We start from the raw sequence: 27,850 nt of genomic DNA, 5'->3' as shown, positions 1-27,850 counted from the left end.
CAGACCAACTTATATCTATCATAGGCTTCCATGTCACCCATTAATTTGTATGTATCCCATGCATTTTTCTTCTCTGCCACATGTCTCATTAGTCCATCTGACAACCATTTAGGCCTAAACCTTGAACAATATTTCTTAGTTGGTATGTAAAGCCTGGTAGCCACCAAGATTAGTTCCTTGAATGCTTCCCATTTTGAGTTTGCTGTTGGTAACATCATCAGTTGGTCCCACTGTATAGAATTTAAATAATGTCTCAGACCATCATAGTCGCCTTTACGAAAACAAAAACCCTTCCCTTTACCTCTGATGGTAGTTACCTCCTTGAGTAAATCCCACTTCAACACACTGTGATCACTGCCACCTAGTGGTTCATTTATCTGCAGGTTCTTAATGCATGAAGAATCACTACTGATAATCAGATCAAGAGTATTGCTCCCTCTTGTTGCCTCACGAACATGCTGATGTAGAAAACAATCATCCAATAAATCCACAAAAGCCTTGCTAGTGTGCGAGTGACCAACCCACAAATTCCAGTCAATATCTGGGAAATTAAAATCCCCCATTATAAGACTCTCTGATTTACTGGCCCACTCTATTTCCCTGTACAATATATTATTATACTCATCAGAGTCATTAGGCCTATAGCACACTCCTACTCTCAATTTTGATTTCCCTATGCTTATGTCACACCAAACTGACTCGACACTGCCCTGTCCATCGATGTCAACTGGCTTCACTTCCTTTGACTTTATGTGTTTCTTAATTAATAGCATAACCTCTCCTCCCCTCCTGTCCTGTCTATCCTTTCTATATACATTGTATTCCCCAAATTCCAGTTCCGCATTACTTATATCTGTGTGACACCACGTCTCTGATATCCCAACAATATCTGCCTTTGATGTTTTGAGCAATACCTCAAATTCATCAAATTTATTTACCAAACTCCTAGCATTGGTGTACAAGCAGGTATACATGCACCTGTTTCTATTCTTAGCTACCCTAACACAACCCATGTGTTTACTTGTAACGCAATGACTACCAGCAGTCTCTGAAATATCCTGCATCTTGTTTTTCAGACTTCTGCTCATTTGAATAGAAGCAGTGCAAGAATCACTTCCACCTCTGCCAGTGGCTACTGTTAATCTATTAGTCCTTGTATCCCCCCCCAACTAGCAGTTTTCCGACCCACCTAACACTGCCTCGACAGCATCAGCAAAAATTCTTGCACCCTTTCTATTTAAGTGTATCCCATCCCTGTAGAAGCAATCTCTCCTGTTAACAAGTACAGTCCAGGCTGAAAAAAATTCTACCCCTTGAGCCTTGCACAATCCCTCCAGGGCCGAATTGATCGACAAGGCTCTCATCATATACTCCCTCCTATCGTGTCTGGGCAGAATTGCAGACACTTTCAAGTTCAACCCTAATTCACGGCTTTTTTTCAACAGTGACCTGTACTTGCTAAGTAATTCCGCCGGTCTCCTACTCTTAATATCATTAGTGCCAACGTGTACAACTATATCACCTTTTGTGCCCTTAAAAGATGATATCCGCTCTACAACGTCATCAACCTTTGCCCCTGGCAGACATACATCAGCTACATCAGCTATGCCAATATTCTGACAAAAATGCCAAGCTTAGATATAAAGTATTAACTACTGTGATTTTCATAGTATAATTCAAGAAATTAATTGACTTTGGTCAGTGATAGAATGTTCATAAGCTCAGTTGAAGAAGAGGAAGCTTTTACTTTGATTACATTCAAATTTATAAAGTTTGACTCCTTTGTATAGTTTAAAACAAGGGTCCCCAACCTTTTTCATCGGAGGGCCACACAGAAAATTCATAACAAATGGCGGGCTGGAGTCGGTGCAATTTTGACGACTAAAAACACTGAAAACCAAAAAACGCAATTTTAGCGACTTCACCAGGTCAAACGGGGTGTACAAGACAGAAAAACTATAAAAAATTATAAACAGGGGATATTTATTGTAAATAAAGATAGTGATATTAAAAATCACAATTTTTATTATTATAATCACATTTGATATTACAGAAATAGCAAATAAATGAGATGTTTGTAGTTGTTTTGATTTAGCAATAATTGAAATGTTAGGTTTAATAGTAGAAGTTCCCAATCTTAAAAAGTCTTGCAAATGTTCATCTGTCATTCTTGATCGATGTTTGGATTTTATATATTTCATTTTTGAATATGTTTGTTTACATAGGTAAGTGCTACCAAAAATAGAAATTATTCTTCTTGCTAATTTTTTTAATTCTGGAAATTCATTTTCTGTCAAAGTTTTATAAAAGTTAATTAATGTTTCATTTTTCAATAATGTTTTCAGGTTATCATTACTTTGAAGATCTATGATTTCTAATTGTAGATCTTTATCTATTTGTGAAACATTTACATCAAATGGATTCTGAAATAATGTAAATAATTTTCTATTGTTTTTGAAATCAACAAATGCTTCCATCACAAGATTTCGGACAAAATTGTCAGTAGAAAAATCCCGATTGGGAATATTATTATATAAACTTTCAACAACACAAAAAATGGAAAAAATTATTTTGTTAAATTTTTTTAAAAAATAATTCTAATTTTGTCTGAAATGCTTTAATATTGTAGAACAAGTCATTTACAAGTAGATCGCGACTTTGAAGTTATTTATTCAATGTATCTAAATGTTCACAAATATCTGTTAAAAATGCAAGTTCCCATAACCATTTAGAGTCTGTTAATTCTGGGACTATTTATTTATTTATTTTTTTTGGTTTTTAGGAGCATTAGCAACTAAGACCATATTGCTCCGGGATATGCGGTGGTCATTCCCTGACCTTTCCGCATCCTCCGTATTTGGTGGTGACGGGCTCGAACCCCCGGTCTAATCAAGAAGCGTGTGCTAAGCACTGCTGCTCCTTCCCACCTGGCTATGGAGGCGCTAATTCTGGGACTGGTTTTAATTTTTCATTCATGAATATGTTTATTTCGGTTCTGAGTTGAAAAAATCTTTTAAACACATTACCGCGGCTCAACCATCACACCTCTGTATGATACAACAAATCACCATATTCGCTTTCGATTTCCTCCAAGAAAATTTTAAACTGACGATGGTTCAGGCCATTTTTGCGTATAAAATTCACAATGCTAATTATAGTCGACATGATTGAGTTTTAAGACAAAAATTTACCGCACAACGATTGCTGGTAAAAAACACAATGAAATTGCATAGGTCTTTCGATGTTTTTGGAATCAAAATATTTATTAACATGGCTGATGAAACCAATATTTTTTCCAACCATATTCTTTGCATCATCAGTCGTAATTGCTGTCAATCAAGCTGCAGGTCTTCAAAGACAAAAATTTACCGCACAACGATTGCTGGTAAATAACACAATGAAATTGCATAGGTCTTTCGATGTTTTTGGAATCAAAATATTTATTAACATGGCTGATGAAACCAACATTTTTTCCAACCATATTCTTTGCACCATCAGTCGTAATTGCTGTCAATCAAGCTGCAGGTCTTCAAACACTTTTGATACGCTATAAAATATGTTTTCACCAGAGGTTCTATTCTTCAAGCTTTCAAGTGCAGCCAGTTCTTCTGTGACTTCAAAATTTTGATTTATACCACTTATGTAAATGAGTAACTGTGCTGTGTTGGTAATATCTTCACTTTCATCAATTGCAATCGAAAAATTTATAAAATCTGTAACTTTTTGTTTCAGCTGATCTTTAACATTAGCAGACAAGCCTTCGATTCTTCTTGATAAAGTTGACGCTGATAAACTTATAGCAGCGAAGTGCTTAACTTGATCAGGGCATATTTCTTCTGCAATTGATAAGCACACTCTTTTCACAAACTCACCATCAGTAAAAGCCCTCCCTATTTCAGCAATGATTTGAGATGCTTGCAAACTAGCTCTAATTAAATTTAAATTCTCATTAGTGAAACATGTCATCTGTTGCTGCTGCCTCTTGAAATCAAAGCTCAGCTCTTGTAATTTCTTGTTTCGCAACTCTCCTTGAAATTTATCGTAAGTTGAGGCATGTTTTGTCTTATAATGCCGTTTAAAATTATATTCTTTCAACACAGAAACTGCTTCCTTACATATAAGGCAGGTGCATCGGTTATTGTCCCTTATAAAAAAATAATTAATCGACCAAAGTTCATTGAAGACACGACATTCGGAATCAATTTTTCTTTTCCTTGACATCTTGATTCGCTAAAATTAAAAATTCAAAGTTAAATAAAATTAAAAATAATATGCATTTATACAAATAACACTAATAAATTGTTGTGCATGATAATCGGTGCAGCGGCCCGACGACTACGGTCTGAATGAGAATAGCTGACCAGGAGAAAGATTAATATGCGTACTCATCTTTACATTGCAAACTGCAAAGAACACATTGCATACAATTCTTTCACTAATATTTACTTGATTAATATTTAGTTAGTGTTTAGCAATTGTTTTAACAGTCGCTTATTTTAACTTTACTATTTCACTTTTTGACAACTCGTGTTCGCCGGAAATACTCAAGGCTATAAACTTATAGTCTTGGGCACTCGCACTGTTGGGATTTCCGACATCGCAAGAAACACTGCTGCCAAGTGGAAGCGCACAGAATTGCAACAATATTACAAAATTATATTTGGACGCATTTACATTATATTTTGATTAAAAATATCCTTATATACAATATGTAACAACCAAAAAAGATTTCTATAGAATAAATTTCACGAGGTGGATGAAATAGTCTTTCGGGCCGGATGAAATCATCTGGCGGGCCGTAGGTTGGGGACCCCTGGTTTAAAACATAAAGAAGGAAATTTTAATACACAATAAATAATATAAACATCCCATACCTGAAATTTGGCTGTGAAATGGCAATTTAATATGCTGCCATTCATCACTTCCATCACAACAGTCACAAATACCATCATTTACCCTGGATGACTTAACAGAGAGTGGATTAGATATTTGAAGGGGTTGAAAAGTACAGTAGAACCTACGGAGAAAAATAAAAACAATGTTACAGATTCATTGAAATTTAAACATGTCTATTTTAGATTTCTCCACTTTTGGCCTTTCTGCCAGCCTGTTTCATACAAATGTCTCAACTCTTATTGGTCACACAATGGCCATTTTGAACCCCCCATTGCTATTTTGTTCTGACCTCACTCAAAAACTTGCCACATTTTCACCATTAAAAGTTCAAGTCTCTATTAAACAGGGGGAAAATGTGATACAAAGCTGTCAATCACTTGTATATGATTCCATGCAAGTTCAATGAGTTAAAAGACAAAATTACCCTGATATTAATGTTTGAGATACAGTAATACTTAGTAATACTCTTAGTATCACTAAGAATTACAGTTGAAACAGTTAAAATCTCAAACCAATACTTTAATTCCTTGAAATAAAATCCTAATTCTTGAACACTATTCATATTTGCACCAGCTTACACTACCAGTTTCAAGCTATTGCTGTTAGGGCAAATATTTTTTGCTCCAAACTACTTTTGGTCATTGTGCAATCAGTTCACATGGTTTTTATTATTTATTTTATTCGTACAAGTGTGTGTTTGCATTCAAGGCTAAGCTGCATTTTATATGGACTGAAAAACCTAAAATAACTAATGAGAAGCTACATTTTAATAGGATGTGAAGATATAAGAACTATGCATAAGAAAAGACCTTTTAGTCATTCCCATATGCACAAAATCAGTCAGAAACTTTTCTAATAATAAGTAATTGCTTGTTTTTTGTATATGCAGTGAGATACTGATTATACTATGCAAACAAAAATTTAGGTTGAGTTTTCTATTAATTTTATTGTAAACTTCAATTATATTTTATTGTAAACTTCAATTACAATTATACTCAGTTAATTGTCATAACTGAGTATAATTCTGAGAGGATGATACACTGACTTTTCATGATTTCTGTGTGTTATACAAATAGTTTCAAATTCCAATCTCATTAGTTGGTTGATTAAAGCCCTCTTGGCACATCAACTGCAATGGTCACAGCACACTAATTCTTGGTTGTAGTAGCAGTATACAAGATAAGTGAATTTTGTCTGCATAACATGTGTGAACGGAATAATTTCAGTTCCTGAACACACACACAAGCTGAAATAATTTATGGTGGGGACCCTACTGCCATCAATCTCAAGCAGAGGGACTGGAATTTTAAACTCTCTCCAAAGTCCTTTGCTTCATCTGTAGGTATGAAAATAATTTAAAGTAGTTCAAGCATAAGTTGTTGTTGGAGTGGGGTTTAATGGCGCAAGGGCTACTATGGCCAAATTGCTCCTATTACTTTGGTCTATCAAGCATAAGACTTTAGACAACATTAAGTTTTGCAGTGAATATGAAGCATATTTTAGAATGAATGCCTATAGGTGTCCAAGGGCACTTCTGTTGTGGTGGCTAACAATCAACATTAGTGGTTATATGGTAGCCAGAAAGAAGTTTACAATTCCTTGATTCTGTAGAGCCCATTAATCAGCATGATGAATGCTACTTTTGTTAAATTAACTAAGAAAAGCTATGTAACTATACTCTACTGCTCCAATGCCACCCACCCAGTAAAAACTCAGAAGCCTTGATGGCTAGCATAGTGGTTATAATGATTTCCTTCCATACTGTATGGAAAACATGTAGATCCAAATCCTGTATTGGTGTGAGGAACTTTATTTCCCACACCTGTTAGGGCTATTCCCATAAACAGACCCAGAACAAAGGATTCTTTTTCAAAAGATGGAACACCTCCTAGGTGGAATACCTGCCCCCATTAAACGGTTTCCTCATTCAAAGTTAATGCTACAATTTCTTTCTGCTTAGAGGGAGGGTGTTGATTTCTTGCAATTACCACAATAAACTGTAAGACCGAATTACTATCACTACTGCTGAAGTAACTCTTGATATGTTCCTTAAAGTGTATAAGGAAATTGAATTTCACTGGGATGTTTGCCACATCACTTCCAACATCCATAAATATGAAGTATTTCTCTGTTCATGTGAAAAATAATGCTCTTATACATAAAAGTTTGAAGTTATGATATTGTAATTATTCCATATCTCAATATCACATTTTTATTAATTTGCTAACTCTATTTTCCTTCAGTAATAACTTATAACTTAATACTTATAACTTAAAGTGGAGGAGAGATTGTTGAGGATAAACATAAAAAAGGCACCTGGGGTGGATGGGATCTATCCAGTTATATTAAAGGAGGCAGCAAAGGAAGTTTGTTTGTTATGTTTGTTATTTGGTTTTTAGGAGCATTAGCAACTAAGGCCATATTGCTCGGGGAATATGCGGTGATCATTCCCTGATCTTTCCGCATCCCCGTATTTGGTGGTGACGGGATCGAACCCCGGTCTAATCAAGAAGCGTGCGTCACGCACTGCTGCTTCTTCCCACCTGGCTTCAGAGGCGCCAGCAAAGGAAGTAAGCAAACCCCTAGCCATAATTATGAGAGCTTCTTTGGACTCAGGGGAGGTACCCATAGACTGGAGATGTGCAAATGTAACCCCAATTCACAAAGGAGGATCAAAGGCTGACACAAGTAATTATAGACCTGTTAGTTTAACTTCTGTTCCAGGTAAGTTAATGGAGGCACTGGTTAAAGAAGCACTGCAGGATCATCTAGACAAGAATTCAGTTATAGCTCAGACGCAGCATGGTTTTGTTAAGGGCAGGTCTTGCCTGACCAATTTGATTGGATACTATGATGTAGTCACAAAAGAACTGGATGCAGGGAATAACTTTGATATTATATATTTGGATCTTAGAAAGGCTTTTGATACTGTTGCACATGGAAGACTGCTGCACAAATTGGAGCAGTGTGGCATTGGAGGCAAATTGCTGCTATGGATAAGGGGATGGTTGAGTGGCAGAAGACAGAGAGTGGTAATCAATGGACACTGCTCAACGTAGACTAATGTTATTAGTGGAGTTCCTCAGGGTTCAGTGTTGGGTCCGTTGTTGTTTTCGGTGTTTATGAATGATATTGATGATGGAATATCAAGTTTAATGTCCAAGTTTGCAGATGATACAAAGGTTGGCAGGGTTGTTAAGGACACTACTGACGCTATGCTGCTGCAACAGGATCTGGAAAGGTTGAACAGATGGGCTGAGAGGTGGCAAATGAAGTTTAACATTGACAAATGTAAAGTATTACATATGGGAAACAGTAACCCCAGAGCAACGTATCAACTCTGTGGTACTACACTGACAGTGGTGGAGAATGAAAAGGACCTGGGGGTAATTGTGCAGGCAGATATGAAGTTCTCTGAGCAGTGCAGACGAGCTGCAAGAGTAGCTCATGGTGTCTTGTCAATGATATACAGGAATTTTTCTAGCAGGGATAAGGAGATGATTATTCCCTTGTATAAGGCAATGGTTAGGCCACATCTTGAGTACTGTATACAGGTCTGGAGGCCTCATTTCAAGAAGGATGTAGAGCTGCTGGAACGGGTATAGAGAAGGGCAACAAGATTAGTGAATGGAACAAAGGGTTGCTCTTACGAAGAAAGGCTTAAGTTTTGCAAATTACAGAGTCTGGAGACTAGGCACCGGCGAGGTGATCTGATAGAGGTGTATAAGGCTTTGAATGGTTTGAGCATGCTCAATGCCAATGGGATTCTTCATCTTGCTCAGAATAATCACCTCAGAGGGCATAAATTCAAATTGAGGAAGGACGGATGTCGGATAGATGTGCGGAAATTTGCCTTTGGCCAGCGGGTGGTTGGTTGGTGGAACCGACTTCCATCACTTGTTGTTGAAGTTGATAGCCTAAACAAATTTAAGGCTCAACTGGACAGGTATTTCGAACGAACAGAGGGGTGAAATGGGAGTGGGTTTTTTTTTTTTTTTTTTTGGCTGATGCTGAATAAGCTTGCTTTCTTGCATCATATGCCTCTACTAATGCTAATGCTAATAACTAACAATAGATAAATATCTATAATAAATGTGCAGGGAGAGAGAGACTTACCTTCCATCTGAACATGCCGAAGTGCTTGGTTCATCAGAAAAATCTTCACAATCACAAAAATTATCATTCACTTCTGAAAATGGTATTTCCTTTCCAGTTTTAATGCAACGAAACATGCCCAATGCTGTTGGCCTATACAGTTTTTGATTCACAGAAAGCACACCAAGTAATTTATGGGATTCATTATATTTTGGCTTCTGCTTTACATCTGGAATCCTTTGCATCTTAAAATTATCTTCTTGTATCACTTTATTCTTCCCAAAATCTCCTTCATCAGTATCAGATTTTAACTGCATAATTCCATCTGCCTTTTCATATTCTTTAAAGTTAGTTTGCAGTTTTGGCCTGGGACGTTTTTTAGATAGTTCTTTTCCAAGCTGGCCAACTGACAAAAGCTGATAGAGAAGAAACAGAATTCCGGCTGATACTACCATAGTAAGAACCCGTCTGCGTCGAAACAGCCGCCTTGGGATTAGAGACATTTTTAAAACTATATGCCTTGAAGTAAATCATGTGTTCTTGTTTTGCACAGCCTTGCCTGCTATAAATTTAAAAAATAATACATATTTAATTTACTAGAAGAAAATGAGATTTGGAATAATGCAAAACACTATACTACAAAACAAAATTTTATACCATTACTCATTTTTTAAACTTTAGATAGATAATATTTTCCTGTATAATATTTTTTTCAAATATTTTACTTCACATGAATGGATTTCTCTGGATAAAAATCAGACATTTCTCGTGTTTTAATGAAAAAATAAACTCTCAATAAAAAAAGAGGCATTTACCAAAGCTGAAATTAGAAATTCTGTTCAAAGTGTATCAAACAAATTTAAAAATAATTTTTAGGAATATCTTTATAGTTCACTAAAGTACTGAATTCTAGCAAATGTCAACTGATAAGGATTATCTTTATTCTAACAAGCATAAATGGATAATGACTACATGACGGTTGCTTCAAAAGTAATGCCTCCAAATTTTTTTCTTGGATATCATCTGGTATCCAAGAAAATTTAAACTGTACATTTTGTGCTTCAAGTATGTATGCTAATTTAACAAGGATAACCCCTCTCTTGTCCCAAAAAAAACCTTGTAAAAGTTGCTATCGACCACCTCCAAGATCCACTTTTTGACAACTGTAGTGACAGCATTGCCATCAGTGAAGCATTTCCACAAAGGCTACCATCCTTCATAGGGCCAAAGAGGTGAAAGTCTGATGGCATCAGGTTGACTGTATAAGGGAAGTAGCAGAACAGTCCACCCAAATTCTGCAATGGTCTTCCTTGTCAGGATGTTGGTATATGGTAGGTCTAGCCTCACTCTTTTAATTTTTGGCTTCACTTTCTTCAAGCATCCTCAAAGAGCAAACAGAATCGATCATGTACCCCTGCTACAGGAAATATTCACAAGGATAACCCCCTCTCTTGTCCCAAAAAAAAAAAAAAAAAAACCAGAATACATGATTTTTCAGCAGACAGCTGAGCCCTGAATTTCTTTATATCACTGAATCCTTGTATCACTTGACTGCTGGTTTAACTCTAATTCATAGTGATGTACCCATCTTACCTCTAGTGGTGACGATGCTGCCAAGAAAATCATTATCCATGGTCTCATACTGCACCAGAAGTTTGGTACAAGCTTCCAATGTTCTTTTGTGATCTGGTGTTAGCATTTTGTGGCATTCACTTAGCACACAATTCTATCCAGAATTGTTCAGAATCTTTTTCAATGCATTAAGCCTATTCCACTCTCACAAACATATCCCAGGTCTTAATACATTGGGTCAAGCATTAAGAACTAACCAGCATGATAAATGAGAGTAAAAGTATCACAGTTTAGATAGTAAGAATCAGAGCTGTAATACTCAATATGTTCTACGTTGATAATGATATTAGTAATTTAATAAGAGGAGTTTACCTCAATATAGTACGTGGAACACTTCCGTATGATACCCTCCAGAAATTAAAACGGAAAAAACGAAAAAATCGACAGCTTACCGGTACATTAAAGTAAAATATAAATAATTAAAGTAAAATATAAATAATTAAATAATCAATTTAACACAATTCAAAACAATTAAAATTCAAATTAACGCAATTAAAAGAATCTAACGAAAATATTCAAAACGATTTTCCTTCCTATTTGAGGAAGGAAAATCGTTTTGAATATTTTCGTTAGATTCTTTTAATTGCATTAATTTGAATTTTAATTGTTTTGAATTGTGTTAAATTGATTATTTAATTATTTATATTTTACTTTAATGTACCGGTAAGATGTCGATTTTTTCGTTTTTTCCGTTTTAATTTCTGGAGGGTATCATACGGAAGTGTTCCACGTACTATATTGAGGTAAACTCCTCTTATTAAATTACTAGTATCACAGTTTGTAAGGTAAGACATTTGTTCAGTTATTACTATTTAAGTTACTGATATTATAAAAATAAAGTTAAAATATTAATTTATTACTACAGTGGATCCTCTATATTTGTCATTAATCCGTTCCTGAGGGATGGATGAATATAGAATCAATTTTTTTCTATAGGAATTAACTAAAATTTGAATAATCCGTTCCCAGCCCCAAATCTGATACATAAATAAATAAAAATTTAACCAGAACTTTACCTTTACTGAGAAGCAATGATGGCAGAAGCTGAAGAGGAGGAAAGGAATTTAATGAAAAAACTTTCGAGCCTACAGACCAGTAAGGCTCCTGGAGTTGATGGAATATACCCTATAATCTTAAGAGAGGCGGCAAGCGAGTGCATTGAACCATTGAGGCTAATTATGCGAGCATCACTAGACTCTGGGGAGATTCCCTTGGATTGGAAAAGTGCAAATGTATCTCCCATACATAAGGGTGGCTCTAAAAGTGAAGTTGGAAATTATCGACCTGTCAGTCTGATTTCAGTAGTAGGGAAAATCATGGAGGCAATGATCAAGGGTGGAATTCAGGATCATTTGGATTGAATTGAAATTCTCAAGGATACTCAGCATGGTTTTGTAAAGGGAAAATCATGTTTAACAAATCTGGTTCGCTATTTCGAAAGGGTCACTCACGAGCTGGATTTAGAGAATAATTTCGACATTATTTAGATTTCAGCAAAGCTTTTGACTCAGTCCTACATGAGCGGTTGCTTTATAAGCTGGAACAGGTTGGAATCACTGGGAAAATCCTTAGATGGATAGAAGGATGGCTTCAGGACAGGAGGCAGAGGGTTGTGATAAATGGCTATTCCTCAGATTGGGTTGATGTAAGAAGTGGGGTTCCCCAAGGATCAGTATTAGGACCACTGTTGTTTTTAATTTTCATAAACGACATTCAGGAAGGGATAGAGGGCGTGATGTCTAAATTTGCAGATGATGTTAAAATTGGTAGAGTAGTTAATGATCACTGTCAAGCTGAGCTTCTTCAGAGAGACCTAGATAGACTTCAAGAATGGTCAGAAAAATGGCAGCTGTGCTTTAATCCAACAAAGTGTAAGGTATTACACCTGGGAAACAGTAATCTCAAAAAAACTTATTCACTTGGTGGAGTTCAACTAAACCCAGTACTGGAGGAAAGGGACTTGGGTGTTACGATACGGTCAGACATGAAATTCTCTGAGCATTGTAAACAGGTTGCAAGGAAGGCCCATGGTGTCCTATCGATGATCTATCGAACTTTTGCAAGTAGAGATAGAGATGTGATAATCCCATTATATAAGGCTTATGTTAGACCACACTTGGAATACTGTGTTCAAGTATGGAGACCGCACCTAAAGAAAGACATCGGGCTTCTTGAAAGGGTGCAAAGAAGGGTAACTCGCCTGGTAAGATCGGCAAAAGGGCGTCCTTATGAAGAAAGACTTCGAATATGTGGGTTGCAGAGTTTGGAAACTAGACACTTTAGAGGAGATTTGATTGAGGTGTTTAAGGCTCTGAGAGGCATCAGTAAAATGAATGAGGACAAAATTTTCAAGATTATAAATGATGCTAGAACTAGGGGACATAAATTCAAGTTACGGGGGGAAATGTTTAGATTGGACTGCAGGAAGTTTTATTTTAGCCAGCGAGTTATAAATTACTGGAATAAGTTGCCTTCATGGGTGGTAGAGGCCGACAGTTTGGGGAAATTCAAAGGTCATCTGGATAGTACTTTCGGGTAAGGGAAGCGCATAGGATGATAGGTTTAATTTCCTTTTTATTTATATATATATATATATTTTTTTTTTTTTATTTATTAATTATTATTATTTAGTTATTTATTTTATTTATTTATTTATTTTTTGTTTTTATCATTGTTTTGTTCGGATTTTTTTTTTTTTTTTTTTTTGGCTGGTGCAGCATAAGCCATAGGCTTTCTTGCACCATGCGGCCGTTACTAATACTAATACTAATGTATTGTTTAGAAGGGGGGTCACCTTCCATTAAAACATCAGGTACTTAGACTAAGGCGCATTTAGGGCTAGAGCCTCAAGCTGCGAACAAATTTAGACTATGTATATAACATCAGGTACTGTAACTCCAATTCTGGTGATCAATGTCTTTTTTGTCCCTTTCCTGATGATTCACTAGCACTCAATTTAGCAAAGAACTTGTCCAATGTTGTTTGTTTCTGTCTGTTTTTTAAAATTTTCCAAAAGTACCCACTCACATTATCATTGAATGAATTTATATTTTGATTAACTACAGCAATGTTCGGGTGCCATTTCTCGACCATACTCTGCATTTTGGGCCAATTGGACAAAATTTCCTTAATGACAGCAGTTTTTGCTACTGTCATTAAGGAAATTTTGCTGCCTTTACTTGACCCTTCCTCCTCTGATGAAATTTCTTCCAATGCTTCAGCTTCCTGTTCTTTATGAAGGTCCAACAGTTCTTCTGTGGTAAGCTCCCTTCTATGATCCTCCACCAATTCCTCTACATCTTCACTATCAACCTCCAATCCCATGGACCTGCCCAGAGACACAATTTCATCAACAGGCTCTGACCCAAAACCTTCAAAGTCTCTTTCTGACACACACTCTGGCCACAATTTCCTCCAGACAGAGTTCATTGTCCTGGAAGACACTCCCCCCCCCCCAATGTCTTCAAACAATACAGGATATTGAAGCGATTTTTCCAAAATTCTCTCAATGTAAGTTCTGCCTCCAACGTCACTTCAAAACACCTTTGAAACAGGGCTTTTGTATAAAGTTTTTTAAAACAGGCAATAACCTGCTGATCCATGGGTTGGATTAGAGAAATTGTGTTTGGTGGTAGATATTTAATGCAAATAAAGCTGTATTCTCCTGCCAAATGATCTTCCAAGCCAGGGGGATGAGCAGGAGAATTGTCCAAAACCAAGAAGGCCTTTACAGGTAAGCTTTCACACTTGGGGCAAACACTTCATGAATCCACTCCAGGAAAAACTGTCTTGTTACCCAAGCCTTACTGTTAACCCTCCACATCAAATTTAGTTTACTTTTTATGATATTGTTCTTCTTAAAAACTCGGATTTTCTGAATGATAAACGAGCAATGGTTTAACTTTGCAGTCCCCACTAGTGTTACCAGATTAACACAGCAAGAATGTTAATCTGTCTTTCATTGGTTTGTGTCCGGGCAATGCTTTTCTTCTTTTGTGATGTAGGTTCTTCTAGCCATTTTTTTCCAGAATAGGCCCATCTCATCACAATTAAACTTGTTGAGGGATAAATCCCTCAGTGTCTACATAGTTTTTGAAATCTTCAACTTTTAAGCATCTTCTGCATTCGAGCTTGAAGCCTCTCCACGCCTAACTACACTATGAATGCCTTTTAAATTTTTCGAACCAGTCCCTACTTGCCATGAAATGACCACTGGTTCCTGGGTTCTTTTGCTGCAGGTCATCATATAACTGCCTTGCTTTTTTGCCAATGATAGATTCTGAAATACTATCACCAGACATTTGCTTTTCAGTAATCCATACTAATAAAAGATTTTCCATGTCTTCATACATTTGTGATCTTTTAGCAGCAAGAATTTTTACACCTTTTGCCACATCAGTCACTTTAATTGCTTCTTTATTTTCAATTATGCTGCTTACCGTAGTTCTCGGAATGTTAAATTCTAATGCTAAGTTGGAAACACATGTTCCACTTTCAAACCTAGCAATGATTTCTTTTTTCAACTCAACTGTGGTTCTCACAGCTTTCCTTTTTGGTTGTTTTTCTTCACTACACTTTTTTGGGGCCATGGTCACTTCTTTTTACAAAGATAACTGCAAAAAATTGCAAAATAAAAAAAAAGTTTCAAAGAGAAAATAACAGTCAGCCAGCCCTGTGCAGATTTCCATCGCACAGGGCTGGCTGACTGCGTGAGCAATTGCACAAGGCTAGGATGACCATGTGGTGCGTAACTTTTCCTGACGAATATTGGATTTGACGAATATAGAGGTTCCACTGTACTATAAAAATTAAGTTTCTGATAGTTAAAAAAATGGCATATTTTTGTTAGCTTCAGGAGCATAACCCCCCCCCCACTTTTTGTACTAGTTCTGAGTCCCGTATAACAAGGTTTCACATTTCATGAGATTTTGTAGGAACCAAACTACCGTGTTATACGAGGGTTACTTGTATAATCGATATATGCAATCTCTCTCTCTCTCCCTTCTCAGAGATTATTGCCATAAATGATTATATGCAAACGATGTTACAATATTTATCGTTACTTAATTTACATATAATCAATTATGAAAATTCCATAATTAATTATTTTAATGATAATTGACCATGTCCATCACTTGATCTAAGCATACTGATATGCAGGAAAATACATGCATTTCCACCCAAGTCCCATGTTTTTTTAGCTGTTGTGCCCATCTCTAAGCCTGAGAATGACTCATTACTTTCCAACGTATGTTTTCCCCCAAAGTTTCTCAAAAATTTGAGAACTCTGAGTCCCTGAAAAGCAAAGTGCTTATATATCACTTTGCATGACTATCCTCAGGAAACCATACCTAGTAATGGAACATGAGCATTATTTAATGTATGATGATAACACTCACTGGCTGCAATAGTGGCACAACTAAAGTCTTAATTTTTGAATTAATACAACTAATGAAGTTGAGATAGTGGACTCTATATTTATGCAATAACAGTACAATGCAATAACAGTACAAAGTGAGTTCAATATTTCCTTGCTAATTGGCACAAGTGTCGGTATGCCATTTTAGTTTTTACTGCATCGAGAAGTCAACAATGGCACTTCTTCAGTGTACCCCTGACCTTGGGACTAAATGGAGCACAGTCTGTGTGCAACAGTGACCCTCTTAGAGTTGTCCCAGCATTGCAGTGTAATACACCCTTCTTGCTTATAATATCAGTTGGCATTATTTTAGTTTAGCAAGGCCAGACCAAGGTATTTTCACGCCCTGGGCAGAAATATTTTTTGGTGCTACCTTTACTAAGGATATATATATTTTTCATTATTTGTAAAATTTGACACCCAGGGCAAGGGCCCTGCTAGCGGATACTTTAATTCGGCACTATAGCTGAGCCACTATTGTACTCAAAGTAGTTTATGTTTTTGTTTTGTGCCATTTAGTGTTTTTTTTTTTTTTTTTTTCTTGAAATAGTTTATCATTGACTGTTCCTTTATGGAAGGCAAAACTTCAAGCAGTGGCGAATTGATGTTTTAAAAAAAACAGACTAGACATCGCAAATTTCTATATATGGCATGAAGGTGAAGGTGGAAAAGGTTCCACTGAAATTGGATCTTGCCTATTAAAATATTTAGAAGAGAAACCAGCTTCTTGCCAATCCAACGATCTTGAAATTCCCTTTTATTCAGACAACAGATGAACAAATTTATTATAACGGCCTATTTGTATGCTCTGGCGAACTTTCGAATCAAAACCATTACACACAAATTTCTTGTAGTAGGTCAACACAAAACAAGGGTGACTGTGCACACTCATTAATACAGAAAAATATTAAAAAATCGCTAAAGTCTGGTCCTGTATTCGTCCCATCATACAATATGTTACATTATATAGAACTGCCAGAAAAACAGGCAATCCTTTCAAGGTGACAGAGATGAGTCATGACAATTTTTACAACTTGAAAGATCTGGCTTGATGCACTTCTATGAAAATACTGAAGAAGTTCAACTTCAATGACATTTCCATCTTTAAAGTAGAAAAGCAGCATTTATAAAATTATTATTTATACAATATAAATATTTATTTATAAGCAGCTTTTATAAAACATACAAACAGGACGATTATAAATCAGTTAACATTAAAGCTAGTAAAACAAGAAAACCTTTGGAGTCATTTGTATATTTCAAACTGAAAAAGCCTACAAGAGTTCCATTCCAATTTCGACAAAGAAGCACTGTGACCTCCAATGTTTGTTGAACACAATTCCCAAATGTCATGCCAGTTTTTATAAGTCTAAAAATTGATTTCGGAAAGATTAAAATTTTCTAAGAATGACTAAATTCTGCCCAATTTTTGCTTGTTTGTACATGAATAATTTTGTACTAACTTGTTGTTCTTATTTATGCTTTACCACAATTATGTTCTCAAAGATTAAAATGTAGTTCATATATGTTCCTGAATTTATGAATATAAATAAGTTCTTGTTTAATGTTTTTTTTTTGCTCTTCATCCTAATTACCTTCGATCTTTAGGAGACTCAAGTCATAAATTTTGGGTGTGTGTTCATGCAAAAGTGACACAACTCAAAAAGGGGGGGTAAAATTTCAAAATTCTGGTTACCCATAAGGGAATGTTGATCAAGCCAGCCTAATTATGGGTACCACTGGGTAGGATGAGATGAATCCCAATATATTTGAAGAATCACATAATGTCTTCATTTCTAAAGAAAATTTTAAAAGCCAAATTTTTCTCATCAATTACCTCAGAATTATGATTGTTGAGTTATGCCACTATTGCAGCCAGTCAGTGATATAATATAAGACTATATTATTAGACAGTATGAACCAAAGCTGTAATGCTCAATACGTTCTACGTTGATATAAGTACGTAGTGTTCTATGTACTATATTAAGGTAAACTTCTCTTATTATTTTACAAAAGACTATATTATATATTATTATGAGATTTAAGGCACATCAGGCCATAAAGCATTCAGTATATTCTTCATAAATTGTTTTAAGAATCTGTTGACTTATTTCGTTTTAACTGTTATATATATATTATCTGTACAAGGGACAGTATTTTATGTTTTGTACGTCATATGATGTAAATAGGTTAATGCAAAGAAATTACAAGTGCATGAATAGGTGCAGTTTCTCATGTGGAAAAAATGTGACAATTTTGTGACTAGTAAACTGAGCTAACATCTCTCAACTTCTGTTTACTATTGTATTGTTATCATTAAAATACAATTTCCTACAACTCATACCATAATCTGTTAAACAAAAAAGAAATAGACTGTTTCACCTTCATATCCCATCTCAGACAAAAAACTGCGGTTGAAATCAGGTATGGTTAAATGTCTGCAAACTATTAAGTCAAGAATGAACTAGAATGGTTGAAAACAACTAACAGCTGAAGTTATATCTAGTTATGAAAAAACAAGAATATGCAAAAATATAACTGCCTACACCTAATACAACAATCTGCTAAACTAAACATAAGACTATGCTTTCAAAAACATCTGTACAATCCCAACCTCAAACCAAAAAAAAATTGGGTTTGAATCAGCTACAGATATTGTCAAGGGTTGTTTAGGGACCTTTTTTAAACACCTGGATGAAAACAATCAAATCTGACACTTTCCCACTAGATGCTAAGGTCCCATAAACATCTTGTGCTAATCACAATTTTGCTTACTCATTTTTATTCCTCAGTTTTGCTATCTGAGGTTTCGCATTTTTCAGGGAATGGAGGAGTTAATGTTCAGTAAATTATTTGATGATTTGTGTAAAAAAACATTTTGAATATCAGTAAAGCTATTATTACCTTATACTTTCATTGAATACTGCAATTACTTTATTAATAAGCTGTACTGAAAATACATATGGTATATACAAAATATATGAAAATATAAAATACAAAGATATATATGTATATACAAAAACAATGTATTAGAAGACGAAATGCACAAGCCATAATTGCTTATGGGTTTAGGTAATTAACTATATAATATCGGTGTAGATACACCATAGTTTACCCATAAATTTGAACTAAATCAGTCAGAAATTTTTCTAATAATAAGTAATTGCTTGTTTTTTGTATATGCAGTACTGTATATACAAAAAATATGTAGTGTAAAAGGCATTGTTTTAATTGTATCTCATATTGTGGGTGCCTTCACAACGAGATAGCTGGTATTGCACTATTTCAAATAAATAACGCTTCTCTAGTAGAGAAGACTACTGTTATTTATTTTCAGAGGATACCACCACCCAGACGATCGTTTCAAAGCAAGTGGGCTTTATCATCAGTGGGCGGGCAGGTACCCTGGTAATGCAACATACCATCACAGTTGCAAAGTTATTTCCACAATATGAGAGATGCCAAAGTGTTGGTAATAATGTATTTGAAAATGAAATGCACAAGGCATAATCCTTATGGGTTTTGATAATTAGAATGCCTTTTACACTACATACGTAGTTCAAATTTATGGGTAAACTATGGTGTATCTACACAGATATTATATAGTTAATTACCTAAACCCATAAGGAATTATGCCTTGTGCATTTTGCCTTCTAATGTATTACAAATAAAAAAACAATGTATATGTTTATTTTTAATATAACTATATGAAAATATGGCATAAAACTACCATTTCATATGTTATAATACCATGTGCAAAGCAAACAGTAATTATAATTCAGATGCACAAGTGTTTTATGATTTGTAAGTATTTTGAAATTATGACATACTCTTCCATGTAAACAATAGATTGTTTCTTCACTTACCTAAGCCTAGAACTGACACTGAAACTTTTTGGTAGTAAATTTGGTCAGAATAAAATAAAAAAGCAAACAAACTTAGACCTACTTTAGAGGAAAATCACAGGCCTCTTAAGTGGGAAGCAAGATGTAGTCACATTGTCATCAAGCTGGTCCTGCCTGTAACCAACCTTAATTTAAATTTATATTCATCTTGTTTGGATAGAGTGACACATCCATTTATGAAAGTGGTTCTCCTGCTAAGGCATATCGGTTATAGAATTAGGAGGAAACCTCCACTGGGTAATGTGGGGGCTTAACCCATTCCCCAAGGGTAATTATTAGAATTTGAAAATAAAGAACAGTTTGTTCACTGCTGAGAAACTACCTTCAAGTAAAACTATAATAAATTTTTGGTAATAATACCAATTGCTCTCACTATGCAGCAAAATGCAATCAAATATAATCAACACACTGTTTTGGTTAGTCCTAGTAGCCGTGAAATGTCATTTTTGAAAAAGATGTAGCCTAACTGTTGCCTCATACAACAAAGCAACAGGTAGGCTACATTCAGAATGTGGCATACAGGTTTGGAAATGAAGTATTAAATTTAGTATTAAAATTAGATATTTAAGTAGGTGTAATAGCTTTTTTTGGATTTCTGATAAGTTAAACACTATAGTATTTTTATGTGCATAACCTGCATTGCTAATTCTTCCTATTCCAGTTGCTTAAAAAAAATAAGTTTTTGTATTTTAATATAATTAATAAAAGGGGGACCATTTCAAACACTAATTATTGCAATATTTGACACAGCTAAAATTATAAATGGCTTAAATATAACACTTCTCTGCATTAACTTTGCAGTCAATCATCGGGGGATACTGTAGACTCCAGCAACAGTGCTCTAGCATGTGCATGCTGTTTAGAAACAACTGTCCATGTAATCAATATATTCTGAAACTGGTCACAGCAGCGACTTGAACTTTTAAATGAATAATGGATTCACTTAACAGGTGATGTTATCCAATTAAAAGCAATACTAGTTAGTTTAGGTTGACTACATGGACAGTTTCAGTATTTCTAAACACATACCCATCCAGTGATGGTGACGGCACTTGGATGGGTATGGCCACAGTGTCCCCTAACAGCTGACCGCAAAAGTTAGCACAGCTAAGCATTACATTTAAGCTGTTTGAATTTGAAAGTCTCCCTTTTTTATTAATTATAATATTGGCCTAATGCAGCTTTTCTATAGGGGTTTAACATCCAGGTAACATAAGTTATGTTTCCAATGGAAGTTTACTTGGCTGCTCATTTAGTACAGGGAGAGTTGTGGTCATTTCTAAAGAGTACATGCCTAAGTGCTGTCACCATCAGTGAAGAGACCACAACATCCCTTCACAGCTCACTGCAATAATTAAATGCCGAGAAGTTATATTTACCTGTTTCACATATTTCTGCATTTTGGCAAAATACAGTACAGAAATGCAACCTTTAAGAACACAAATTATGTTCCTAAAAATTTCATTTTTGAATGTAACCTCCCTTACTTTAGTATTTGCCACTATGATTTTGTGAATCTCAGACCTGTCATCCATGTTGTCAGGTCTGGACTTCAGGATGGCTAGTACAAGTAACCATTACCATTCCAACATTCTGGGTAAACTTTGCTCTCTCTATATATATATATATATTTATATATGATGCTGATGTGATTGCCATTCTAGCTTCATGCAGTTTGGTAGTGCATAATGTTTACTTTTCTAAGTAATTCAGAGTTTACCTGTGTGCCTGTGTCTACCAGTCACATTATTTTGTACCAAACAAAATGGTGATCCTTCTGTTATTTTTTCTGGATCAACCAGTGGGTGTGTGTGGGGGGGATAACAAGATATTGCTATTAACCTGTCTCATATATTGTAATACGTGTAAAAGGAGTATTGAAATTGTATGGTAACCATTTTTCCACGAGAATAATAAAACATTAGCTACCCTGTGCAAAGCCTCATTTATATACTATATTTTGTAAAAAATTTGGTTTGCTCTTAATTATGTATAAAAATGAGACATTGGCCATGTAGTGCACATTAATGTGTTATAGCTCAAGTGTTTGAAGCTATAACAAAGCTAATACATTTTTACCGAGTCTTGAATGTTTGACACTTTTGTATTACTCATATTAGCATTACATCAGACCAAATTATGCAATGAAACAAATTTATTCTACTCCAGCCAAAAAAAAAAAAAAAAAAAAAATATGGTTTACATTTTTAAAAATGTAACCATCCAATTTCACTTTGAACCTTGTCAGACTAACTCAACCTTGGTGGGCATGGTTATGAGACTGTTGACACAATGTGACTTGTTCACAATATGAGACTAATACATTTTGTAATATTTAATAAGCGTTAAACTCATCTTATATGAAAATAAAGTGGTAACCATATATCACTTGTTGCTGCTGCAATTTACATCTTGGTGTAGGGTGATTTTTCTGCTTGAAAGAGGCACCCCCCCCTGATATTTTTTTCAGATCAAGTTCCTAGAGCCAATCCTCAGTGAGGAAGAAAGAAAAAAAAAAGCAAGAACTTAAACAATAACCAATACTATTTAAAACAGCCAACTTTTTTTATATAACTGGTAATATTTGAATTAACTTATATGCTTTGCCAAACTATGCATAACTTATACCATTTTAAAATGATACTGCATAATTAGAAGTTAAAAAAAAAAAGGGGGAAAAAAGCAAAAATTTTGAAATTTTATAATCTTACTATATATTATTATACAGGGTGTCTCAAAAATACATGGCATAACTTCAGTAATGAGTTCCTCATATGGAGACAATAAAAATATTTTATATCATCATAGTTCTGGAAATACTTGGTTCCTGGTGGTTTTCCATTCTGACCATGTACTCAAATCAGGAGCAAGCAGATGTGCACTCTATGTACGGTTTGGCGGACGGCAATGCTCTGGAGGCTCGTTATTTGTACCACGAAAGGTTCCCAGAACGAAGATGTCCAGATAGGAAAACGTTTGAAGACATCCATCGCCACCTTTGTGAACATGGGACCTTTACACCTCATGCTGCCGGCAGAGGACGACCAAGATCTACGATTCCTGAAGTAGAGGGGTGGACCAACTGCCTGGTCTCCATTCTCACCTGATTTAAACCCACTAGATTTCTTCTTGTGGGGACATGTAAAGTTGTTGGTATATTCAACTCCGGTAGCTGATGTGGAAACTCTCCACAATCGAATTGTGGCAGGTTATGAGACAATACGAAACATGCCAGGAATTTGGCATCGTCTTCATGAGTTCATGAGACATTGATGCGAGGCCTGTATTCAGGAAGAAGGTGGATATTTTGAACAGTTACTATAAGGTGATGTGAACAGTTAAGCGTCATAGACAGACGTCAAAACTTGGAAACCAAGCATTTCAGGAACTATGTTGATATAACATTTTTATTGTTTACATATGAGGAAGTCATTTCTGAAGTTATGCCATGTATTTTTAAGACACCCTGTATGTGAGTGAGTCAATATTGTTTTGGGTGGAGTGAGTCCTGCATTTACTTTACTGACTTATTACTGTTTTAATTTCATATGAAGCATCACACATTTTTACATATGTGTATGTTCACTGCTTAGCATTTTTCCCATGTTACAACCTTACAAGAAGTGCCGCTGTGCATTCCGAGAATCCTTTTCAAAGAATTAGAATGCCTAATAAATATATATTTATCATTTAATAAATTTTTCGAGACTGGTAACGTTCATGACAAAAAGTTTCTAAACCAGCATTAACAGAAAAATTAACGAAGTCAGGTTGCATTTGGGTATTCAAGGAAATCAATAAATAAGTTGAAACAGCAGTGTCATTAATCATATAGAAGTGCTCACAGGAAAAGAAAAAATTAGCCTGCATGCATATCATATTCAGGTGGTCTATAAACTGAAAGAATCTGACAGATTACATGGCTTCACTGGTTTAATTATGTAAACAGTCAAAATAATCACATCTGGGGTTCTGCAAATCCAAACGTTATTTCTGAAGATCCCTTGCACTCAGTTCAATTCAGAGTGTGGTGCACCGTCACAGAAGTGTATTGTTTGCTTGATGTTTTTCTACGAACCAATAAATGCTTACGGATACAGAAGACCCATACAATTTGTTGCTCTGTTGGAAGAGAGGATGCTCATTCCAACCCCAATATGGCTCTGAATCCACTGGAAGAATTTTTTGTCAGTGTATTATTTCAAAAGAATTATGATCCCCAGGGTCTTCCAACTTTGATCTCGATTATTTTTTGCAGAGAACATTAAAAGAAAAAAGTGTACATTAATGATCCAAAAATACTCGAATCATTCAAATAATCCTGTAACAATTTATACAGAATCAAATGCATCCATTAATTCACTCACTTTTATATCATAAAACCTACCACCGGGCAAAACCTTGAAGTTTGGGATTATTGCTAACTTCAAAATAACTGGTTTTATAAACTCAAAATCTCTACTGAATAATGAACGTTGTGACTGGAGTCATACTTGACTAAAGTAAAATATCAATATTTATTAGTTAAATTGTGTACATTAAAGGAACTTTTCATAAAAAAACATAAAAAGCATTTCCTAAGCATTATTAATTTAAAATAGTAAAGGTGTCATATTTCAATGCAGACATTGAACTATAATCAAAAAATATAACTCTGAGTGGCCTTTCATCATCAGATGAGACCAGTCTCAAACAGCTGTCATAATGGTATCCTAGGTTTTAGAGAAATAGCAGGTTCACCATTTTTGGTGATACCATTTGTATAAAACAATATTAGCAATTTAGATCAACAAGCTCTAATAGCCTCTGTCAACAGAGACATCAAAATGCACTCCCCCATATGGAAACAGAACGGCATACGATTTTCACATACAATTTTTTATTTGAATACGAAATGAGTTTCTCCATAAAATCAGTTTTTTTGTGGGGAATGTCAATATTATAGTACTGACAATGGCAAATAATGCCTGCCAGAAAGCATGCTTATACAGTATCAGGCAAAAATGAAGGCAAATTTGCACATATCTATCCTGCAACTATCCTTCCTCAATTTCAGATTATGCCACCTCCTGTGTGCGTGGGTTGAACAAGAGAACAATGCCATCAGCACTGAGTTTACTTAATCATTCAAAGCCTCAATCAGATCTTGCTGGCACCTTGTGATTTATAGACACTGCAATTTGCAGGACTAAAGTCTTTTTTGTTCCCCTCAACTATCTCGTGGTAACCTCTGTCTGCACCCATTTCAACAGACCCAGTATTTTTTAAAATGAGGCTTCCAGACCTGTATGCAGCACTCAAGATATGGCCTAACCCAGCATTTCCCAAACTTTTTTAGTCACTGAACACTTTTCATCTCAATATATTTACGGAACACTTATGAAACAAGTTTAGTGGGAGCCAAAGAACTGTTTGCTAATATATTATTACATAGGATACACTGATGTAATAATAAAAAGATGCATCTTTATTTCCAACACGTTATTTTTGGTTTTTTTTTTTTTTTTTTTTAGGAGCATTAGCAACTAAGGCCATATTGCTCCGGGAATATGCGGTGGTCATTCCCTGACCTTTCTGCATCCTCCGTATTTGGTGGTCCAACACATGTAAAGCCAAAATTCGAATAACTGATCATACTTAAGTTTTGGTCTTTTATTAGTTGGTTCCTGTTTTTTCATTTTGGATATTTTGGAAACAAAAGGCTGCGATTGTTCATCCTCACTTTGAAGTGTGACAATATCGTGTTTGTTTTCATTGACCACAATTGCAATACTAGAAGTACTTGCTTCTCGTTTTAAAGTTCCTTTTTTCAACCACAGATCCATGGTCATTTATTTTAATAATAGTATTTCAAAATATTGGTAATTATCAAAAAAATTTATACAAGCGAGTTCAGTTATGATATCGATTTGCTTCTCCCTCTCCATTAACCAGTGTACTCCAGACTAAATCACATACAAATGGCATATTAGATCACCACATTGCCACTTTTTCGTAGAAAGCCCACCAAAATAAAGTGTTCTGCGATCTATTTGATTATCAGTCTATGCCAGTATATTAATAACCAAAAAGATTTGTCAACAATTATAATACTGAAGTGGTGTACACTAGAAATACGCAAAAAATTTATTTTATTATTTTTTAATTATTAATTACGATTTTTCAAGGAACACTTGTTCACATCTCATGGAACAGTGTTCCACAGAACACAGTTTGGGAAATGCTGGCCTAACCAATGCCTTATTCCATGGAATAATCTCTTTATCCCTGCTGGCAAAATTCCTGTATATCGTTGATAAATTTTTTTTTGGAACAAGGGTAACAGAGTGCTCACCGGAATCAAAATGGTGTTCTGGACATTGAGCATATCATGGAAATCAATGCATTATGAAAAGATGGCATTATTAAAAACACATTTAAAAGGCAAAATATACATATTTTTATGAATGTAAAAATATATAAAAATAAGTAATAAGTTAATCTCTATACAGAATTCTAAGAGAAGAAAATCTGCACGATCTGTCGGTAAAAGCCATTTAGGCATTTCTTACTTTTGCTATGGCAACTGTTATTTACGATATGCATTTTAATTTTACCTGCGCTCTGTCCAAGGCCAAATTCAGAGATGTCCCGGAAGCACGCGGCAGTTCTCGCTTTTACACAATTATAAGCACTTAGATCGGAACTCCACGTGTTTTCAGGCGATGACAATGTCAACAACCTAAAGTGAGCTCAAAGTCTAAAATTCAGTTGAGACAGTAGTCAAATTTTTCAAGAGTATGGTGGTGGCCATAAGCTTCAAAATGGAAATACAGCGGTAGACAAAACAGTTTTAAAAGAAAGCAAAAATGACATGAGCGTGCCAACAAATCATACCAGTACGAATAAATCTACATTACCTTCAACAAGTAGTTCAATCAAAACCATAAATGGCCAAAGTGAAACGGCAATTACTACAAATAAAAATCATGAGTTAAATTGAATTATACACAATATCAAAAGACTGACTTCCATGCTTGTCTCATGTCATTGCGGACGTCTCACACACTACCAAAACAAAACCCAGTGAAAAATAGTTAAATAATTAAAATTGATTTTCTGTTTGTCGTAATTTTCTTAATTTATTTACGAAATAAATTATAATGATGAAATCATTTTAAGTTGTGTGTGTATCGTTAAATTCACTGCAAAAAAAGCATGCATTACATCAGAGGCAAAACTAAAAATGTTTACAAACAGCACCCCCCCCACACCTGTTCTTAAAAAATAAGTTATTTGGGCCCATTGTTCCAGCTGTCAAATATCTTGCATGTACAGTGGGTGTGTGTTCTCTGCGGCGAAAAGATTACCCAGAAGGTTCAAGTTCTCCTGGGTAATTCTTTTTGAGGGCTGTAGGTTCGAAGAACCCTGGAACTAACTGCATCCAGGTCCTAGTTCTCAGGGGCACCAAAATGAATGCCATCACTGGGATCTCTTCATATAATGGGGCAGCAGAAAAATAGTATTACTGGAACCTTTTCATGCGGTGAGGAGGGGCGATATTTTCTTGCATATAAAGAAGCCTCATCGTTTATATGCAGGCATTTAAAGTCTAGACAGGGCCTTGATTATCCATGCACATATGAAGTGTTTCATCAACGGGGCTTACGCAGAAAAGCAGCCACTCAATTCTTTTAAAATGAAAGTTAATTCACAGTACAGAGACAGTTGTATTCCCTCTTGGAGACACACTCAGGAGAAATAAACGATGCTCTGGAGTGAATCTCGAATCTCTATGCAGCGCTTTTCTTATTATCCTCTCTCACTAAATATGGAAAATTTGGACACCACTGGTTTAATCAAACAATGGCGAGTCAATGACACAAAATAAGAAAAGCAGGAAAGTGACCTGCACATGACGCTT

General features: G+C 35.3%; 2 protein-coding genes across 2 annotated transcripts in view; both read right to left on the bottom strand.

Moving 5' to 3' along the window:
* Positions 1 to 26,955, bottom strand: part of LOC150077781 (uncharacterized) — a 41,701-nt gene extending 14,746 nt beyond the window's left edge. Inside the window, exons 1-3 of the mRNA XM_090384948.1 lie at positions 26,847 to 26,955; positions 9,013 to 9,553; positions 4,875 to 5,017 (exon numbers count right to left, since the gene is read on the bottom strand). Coding sequence (XP_090241074.1) covers positions 4,875 to 5,017; positions 9,013 to 9,494 — 625 coding nt within the window. The 5' untranslated portion in view covers positions 9,495 to 9,553; positions 26,847 to 26,955. The remainder of the gene's footprint in view (positions 1 to 4,874; positions 5,018 to 9,012; positions 9,554 to 26,846) is intronic.
* Positions 14,781 to 15,212, bottom strand: LOC150077782 (putative CENPB DNA-binding domain-containing protein 1). Its single transcript, XM_090384364.1, has one exon. The coding sequence runs from the start codon at positions 15,210 to 15,212 to the stop codon at positions 14,781 to 14,783; it is 432 nt and encodes a 143-aa protein (XP_090240490.1).
* Positions 26,956 to 27,850: the final 895 nt, after the last annotated feature.

This window comes from Mastigoproctus giganteus, chromosome 11, assembly GCF_048544385.1.
Source record: "Mastigoproctus giganteus isolate SK-2022 chromosome 11, ASM4854438v1, whole genome shotgun sequence".
NCBI classification, from domain to species: Eukaryota; Metazoa; Arthropoda; class Arachnida; order Uropygi; family Thelyphonidae; genus Mastigoproctus; species Mastigoproctus giganteus.
Note: the sequence above shows the minus strand (reverse complement) of the source record. Positions and strands in the feature narration are given on the sequence as shown.

Excerpts from the sequence above, each read along its gene's own strand:
- LOC150077782 (XM_090384364.1), bottom strand. The coding sequence starts at position 15,212 with ATGGCCCCAAAAAAGTGTAGTGAAGAAAAACAACCAAAAAGGAAAGCT.